This window comes from Populus alba, chromosome 7, assembly GCF_005239225.2.
Source record: "Populus alba chromosome 7, ASM523922v2, whole genome shotgun sequence".
Taxonomy (NCBI): domain Eukaryota; kingdom Viridiplantae; phylum Streptophyta; class Magnoliopsida; order Malpighiales; family Salicaceae; genus Populus; species Populus alba.
Window position 1 is genome coordinate 6,254,593 of NC_133290.1, and position 7,212 is coordinate 6,261,804.

At 30.9% G+C, this 7,212-nt stretch overlaps 1 protein-coding gene across 2 annotated transcripts; it reads right to left on the minus strand.

Moving 5' to 3' along the window:
• Positions 1-758: 758 nt before the first annotated feature.
• On the minus strand, positions 759-4,473 carry LOC118047857 (triacylglycerol lipase OBL1). 2 transcript variants are annotated; one of them, XM_035057266.2, is made up of 5 exons: positions 4,096-4,473; positions 2,169-2,362; positions 2,041-2,074; positions 1,329-1,945; positions 759-1,240 (listed from the first exon to the last, which is right to left on the minus strand). In XM_035057266.2, exons 1-5 carry the CDS (start codon positions 4,397-4,399, stop codon positions 974-976), a joined length of 1,416 nt encoding a protein of 471 aa, XP_034913157.1. In that variant the 5' UTR covers positions 4,400-4,473; the 3' UTR covers positions 759-973. The 2 variants fall into 2 exon arrangements, with proteins under 2 accessions (XP_034913157.1, XP_073266504.1); XM_073410403.1 differs by having other exon boundaries at positions 759-1,236; positions 1,325-1,945.
• Positions 4,474-7,212: the final 2,739 nt, after the last annotated feature.

Consider the following 7,212-nt stretch of genomic DNA (forward strand, 5'->3'; position numbering starts at 1 on the left):
TTAGGTACAACAAATATAATTACCACACAATTAAAAAAACAATGAAGAAGATATGGTTTTTTTTTTTAATTTTCTTTTGAGGATGTATCAATATTTGAATGATATATATTAAATGTTGAATGAGCCTACTGGGAGAATATTAATAACGATTTAATTTTTAAATTAAATGTTATTTTGTGGAAGTTTCTCATAACTTTGAATATATATATATATATATATATATATATATATATATATATATATATATATATATATATATATATATACACCGCGCGCAATCTTTCGATTTGAATAAGAAAAAAAGATGATCTTTTTTGAATCCATTACCTATATGCTCAAGGCTATTTATATAGTTTTGTCCAGGAATTCAAGACTTGGACGTGTTCATACAAGAATAAAATAATAACCAATGTGCTTGTTGTTATTTATAGTTTTGGATTACTTTATGAAAAAGTCATTAAATGACAACGAACAAAACCATGCTTGTTAAGTTAGAATGACGTCAAAAGTTAGAATTGACAAGTTAGAAGTTAAAATCTAATGACGTCAAAAGTGATTTCTAATTGAATATATTCTGACTTTTCAATAAATAAGAAGTTAAAAAATTCAATTAATTTGCAAAATTCATATAAAAAAAAACAAAAAAAAAACCCATTATTAGAAGAACCAATTCTGAAAATAATAATATATCTTTTTTTTTCTTGGTTCCATGAGATGAATCATTCATAAGATATAAATACTACAAGAAGACGAAAAGATCGGTGCTTATAAAATTAAAATACCACAAGGACTTGGTTCACACATTGCGATCTTGACATCTTGTAATAAAAAAAAAACACAAACACCAATGATCTCTTAATAAAACACACACCCACACACCCACACACACACACACACAGAAACTTACCATCCTTGATTAATTTGAGTGTTTAATGGGTCTTGCACAAATACTTGCAAAGCGTTAATGGCTTCGTTACTCTTGCTTCTTGGTTCCTGACAGAAATACGTTGGCTGATCCCAAACGAGTAGAGTTAACATAATCTTGGATAAGATGAGCTGGAACACCAGGGAGTAGCAATCCAGTTACCCTAAACCCTCTCAAGAACCATCTTTCTTTGTACTCTCGTCCCCTGGTGCTCGAGATGGTGAAGCTTCTTATTAACTCAAAAAATGCATTTACCATCATGGGTATTGCCCCACGTAGAGAGAAGTAATTCTTGTTTGGTTCTTCTTCAACTACCTGCATTTATCCCAAATGAGTTTAATTTGTATAGGTAACCTCAAGATGTGAATTGGATTTCAGGATTTGACATGAATTTATTACTTGCCTGTACTTCATAGTTCCTGTTGTAGTAGAGGCATGTCCCAAAGTGCTTGAACATAAGGGCCTTGTCATCATAAGGCAACCTAGGAACTATATCAGAACCGTAAACAAACCTGTAATATGGGATCGTGTTCTGTTCTAATATATTCTCCATGTATTTTCCAAAATTTCCATCTCCTACTCTAGGCTGCCCAAATGTGTAGATCCCTTGTAACCTGTCCAACAGAAGTTTCTCATCATGGAATGCCAAAACTGCGGGGAACAGAATTGCTAGCGCCCCGCCTAAGCTGTGACCGGTCACTATGTATTTTGTTTGATCATTTTGTGACAAAATGCCTTTCAATATATCTCTAAGAGCATAGTAAGCTAATGGTGCTGGGCGTGAGCTATTTTGCTTCATTTCCTTAGGCCAACCAAGGCACTTTTGCAATCCCAGAGCTTTCATAAAACCTCCATGGATCCTTCCAACATCAGGAATCTCATACCAGGAAAGATCAAAGTCGGAACACCAAGCGTCCGCATCAAAAGGTTCAGTACCTCTGAAAGCCAAAACAATTGTATCATGGTCATCTTTTTTGTCACGTAGTAAGAAGGCTTGTGTTGTGGCTTTATCTTGATAATCTGCACGCACCCGAGGAATCACATGTTAAAATCCACCTGCATTACAAGATTTTACGTAGCAGAAAATAACTTTATGATCCATGTAGCTATCTCACCGTTCCAGAAGTCATAGGATCCCAATAACTCCATCTGCATTATAAGATTTACAATGGTTTTAGTAATACTCATACTGTATTAGCAAAACAAATTAGTAAACTGTTACGTAATTACAACAATGTTGTACCTCCCAGTGATGGTTGACAATAGTTTCGAGGTACTCTTTGTTCTCGTATGATGCTTTAGAAGCCATCATAGAAAGTTCTGCATAGTACCTCGGATCACCATGCTTAATGTTTCTGTCCAATTCTGTTCGTAAGTCGTAATTTCCTGTAATAGATACGAAAGATGCTGATCTTTTCTCCGGAATCACCACCTTCCCTAAACGGCAACAGTAAACCAACGACTCCAATTAATGTCGATAAAGCACGGAAAAAAATATTACAGAAGATCTAAACTGAATCAAGCCAAGTTTATTCAAATCATTTCTTTCAAGTGACCCAAATTTGTAGTCGTCACCCTAGTGTGTGCATGTTGGAGAATATGGGTGTCTTCTAGTAACCACAGTAGCTTGAAATGGCCTTCTATGCACATTTACAAGAAGAATATGGTGAGTTTTTCTGCCGCCTATCTAGATTCTATAGGCAATTTAAAGGCCCACCGTACCAACCACGCATACCAAAACGCTTTTTAGCTGTAAGGCTTGACAAACTGATCACTACAAAAGGTATAGGGAAGATGATGCTATCAAATTATGAGTTCATAATGCTGCCCTCTCCGATGCTCTTTCACAGATAAGTAATTGTAAAAGATTGGTTATGTGTGCTGCTACAACCATCCAGAGCTGCACAAACTATGCTAACTTTTTTTTTTTTTTGGTAATAGATGAAAGTAAACTATGCTAACTTTCACCCAAAAAAGAGAAGATACGTTGATAGTTCTTAGGTAGGTTGGTTGTTCATAAAATTACTGCGAGGAAACATCTAAGAGCATGCGAAAGAAAGGAATCTAAGAAAGTCAGAGACGCTACTTTTAAGAAAACAAATAAAAAAAAAATTTTTTTTACCAATTTGATTACAATTAACGTGCTGTTGCTAACTCGACCTACCTAACCTTTTATATTTTTCTAGTTCAACTGTCACATGTTTGAACAGATTAGGTTGCGTTTTTTGAGGTTGTCTTTTAGTCGAGATTTGAAAAAAATAAATTTAGAAAAAAATAATTTTAGTTATAATTACTTGAATTTAAATATATATTTGATAAAAATTATAATTAAAGCTTATATACAATAAAAAATTATATGTAAAGTGTTTGGATAAAACTTTTTAATTTTCTTACAAATAATAAAAAAGACTAGCAAAGACTTTGTGATAACTTCAGGCAAATATATCAGAAAATTTATGAAATTCTATTAAAATAACATATAAAAACTATTGTAAATTAATTGTATTTTAAACTTAATTTTTTAGTTGAAATGTAGCATAAAACTAGTTCTTTTAAAAACTAATTAAACATATTGTTGAATGTAATTCACTGTCAACGCAGTATAAATAGAATTAGGTAAATGCATGCACACAAAATTGTGCTGTATAAATCTTATAGAACAATTGCAAAAACCTAATTAATTTAGTTACCAGCAGTATGCATATATTTTAAAAAAAACAATAAAGATGAAATTAACGAAGCACAAATTAACATACAGTCATTATAAACAAACACTCTATATTAAATTATACTAAGATCTGTATTTATATATATTGCTTGAGATTATGACCTTCTATGGTATTTAGTAAAAGACATATATTTTGAAAAAACAATAAAGATGAAATTAACGAAGCACAAATTAACATATAGTAATTATAAACAAACACTCTATATATATATATATAGAAAGAAAATAAATTATACTATGATCTGTATTTATATATATTGCTTGAGATTATAACCTTCTATGGTATTTAGTAAAAGGCATATATTTTGAAAAAACAATAAAGATGAAATTAACGAAGCACAAATTAACATATAGTAATTATAAACAAACACTCTATATATATATAGAAAGAAAATAAATTATACTATGATCTGTATTTATATATATTGCTTGAGATTATAACCTTCTATGGTATTTAGTAAAAGGCTGCCAAAGCCACCGTTGCTAGACAACAGGTTGAGCCACATCTCCACAAGTGACCCGAAAGATGATATCGGTTTGGAAAAAAACTGCAGCAACTTCTGAACAACAATGGAGATGAATATGAGCCATCGCCGCTGAAAATCCTCCTCCTTCACCTCCGCGCTATCAACGAACTTTCTTTTCTCGATGTCAGTGGAGAATAAGATGTTGATGAGATCAAAGAACGTTAATTCTTCGGGTTTCAAGAGCATATAACTGCTCGAAAACCCTTTGTCGCAATCCATTGCTGCAGAAATGAGAGTTTTTTCAGAGCTTTAATTTTCTATGATGCCTCAACTCAACTCGGTATGATTATAATTATTATAGCTAAGCATATTTATAGGTATGATTTTTACCAACTTAATCATCAATCAACTTCGATGGCTTGGTTTTATTTATGCAATAATTATCACGTTTAGCAACACAATGACCTTGAAGTGGGGTCTAATGGTCTGACCAAGATAAAATTAAAGCAAAGAAAATCAAGGAATGATTCCATGGGGGATATGATTACAGCTTTTTTCTGCTTGTTTACAATATTTTATGCCCCTCTGTGCGTCAGTGACCCTTGTGAGTCACATGGCTTGCCGGGTTTGTCCCGCCAACATGAATTATTAAAAGCACCAAAAAAAAAAAAAAAAAAAAAAACAGAAGCTGCGAAGCACCAACAGCGTAAATCGACCACATGTAAAACGATTTTTAGGAACATAATTTGTTTTGTCCAATTCATTTGATACAGTACTGCGTGTATAAAAAACATGGCAATGATAGCTTGTTTAATTAATATGCAAGTGGATGAGGCATCGAGTACAATTACGGAAAAGAGTTGGCATTTTACTGTTCATTCATTGTTTTTATTTTTTTTCACCTTTTCATTTTTTCCTACGGCTTTTTTCATTATTATAGTTTATTGTTATTCGATTTAATCCTTACACAATGCATTTATTTGAGATTGGGCTCCATAAGCTTATTCAATTGACTTGATATGAAGTTCTCATGATGTCGAAAATAATATGGGTTTTTTATTTTACAAAGGACTAAAAATATAGGGGCTAGAATTGAAAAAAAGAGGAAAAAAAAAAAAACAGCCTTATTCTTTGATTAAGAATAACCCATGCACAAAAACCTAGTAGAGAAGAGAAAAAAAAAAAACAAACAAAGGAAGAGAAGAAGAATTGGTTGTCAAAGCTATCTTATATATAATAACACGTTCTTGGAAGATTAATTAATCTTTAACATAATAAGATGGCATATAGTTTAACATGTGATATATCTTGGCGTATTGGTCATTGTTTAATTATTTTTCACTGCACGTTTTCATGTATTTCAAGGTTAATAATTATGACAGCAGTGTGAGATATATAGAGCATAGAACGAGAGGTCGCAAAAGAAGAAAAACACTTGGGTGATGTTTGGTTCATGAAATCTAAAATTAAAATTAATGAGTTAGTAAAATGAAATTCCAGATATTATTGTGTTTATAATTTGCCTCAAAACTAGTATTTTTTTTTTTTTAGGAGTATAAGTTTCTCAAACCTCTTCGAAAGAGGAGAAATTGATTCATTAGCTTGATTTTATTAAGAATCTCATTTTCCCAGATGCTTAAGAAATAAAATTTAACTCTTATATCCTCATGATGGTTTTCGCTATATATATAAACTTTTAGTACAGTAAATTAAACATTAATAATAATTTATTATATGACCATAATAAAGGAAAAGATTGTAGTTTGTTTCTACCAAGCAGGGAAAAAACTGCACACAAAAATTGAATTTTTTTATGGTTTGTGCAATTGAACCAAGATGTGTTGACTTATATACTTATGAGCTTACATCAAAATTTTGCTGGGCTAATCAGTGGTTAGAAATTTTCCTAAAAATTTAAATTCCTTGTGGAATGAAATTTTGTTATATATTTAAATCAGTAATTTATACCTAGAGAAATGATGTATTAAAAAATTAAAAAATATATATGTAGAGTAAAATTTTAATTATAAAATATATGTTCACTTATTTGATAATCCAAAATATGTATCTACTCTGTAGCTTATTTAAGAGGGATAGCATTTCTGTTTTGGAATGTGGTTATATTATTTTTTATTAATAAATGTATTGAGGTAATATTTTTTATTTTTAAAAAAATTATTTTTGATATTAGTCTATCAAAATAATTTAAAAATATTAAAAAATATATTAATTTAAAATAAAATAAAATAAAATATATATATATATATATAACACCGAATAACAGTGTATAATATTGTTAATTTGTTATCAGTAGAGAGACTAGCGAATGTCAAAAAGTTTGTCAAATATGGAAAAAGTGAGGGCGCATTAATGGCGCGTGGCGCTGCTTTTTTTTACTCCTTTTGGAAAAAGTCAATGCCAAGGGCCCAGACTTTCTTGATGATATCAAATATACTAATTAAGGCTGGGCCCAGATAACGTGAGCTGTTTATGCTACGACCCAAATGGTGCAAGGCAACAAAGTTGTCGCATTTTGGACCACAAGCCCAAACGGCGATAATTGTTTTTTTCTTTTTTTACCATCAGTTTCAAATAGGAGTACGCCACAAATTAATGGAAGCATTCAGTACGCCACAAATTGACACTTCTATTCAACTCGATGCCGTCACGAAAGTTTTTTTTTTTTTTTTTTTTCAACATTTAAGATTATTGTCAAGTTGATCGTCATAATGACATGGAGATACTTAAATGATATCATAACTATAAGATTAAATGAGTTACATACCATGGATTTAATTAGGCATGTTGCATGTGCATGTGGCAAAATTAATGACAACCTCTCTTAATAAATGCATATTTTCTCAAACTAGGTAAATAAATTTAGTAATAGTATTAATAATAATAATAAAGCTATGTCTGTTCTTTCAATTAACAGCAAGGATTGGAGGCTGCTGAAGGGATTTGGGGTATTGAATTTTTGGCTCTTTCCGTCAAAATTTGAGAATCTTATACTTGAGCTGCTTTTTTTGGAATAATTTTGAAAATTATTCTTTTTAAAAAAATCCATTATTAAGAAAATAGTCTTGATGAAA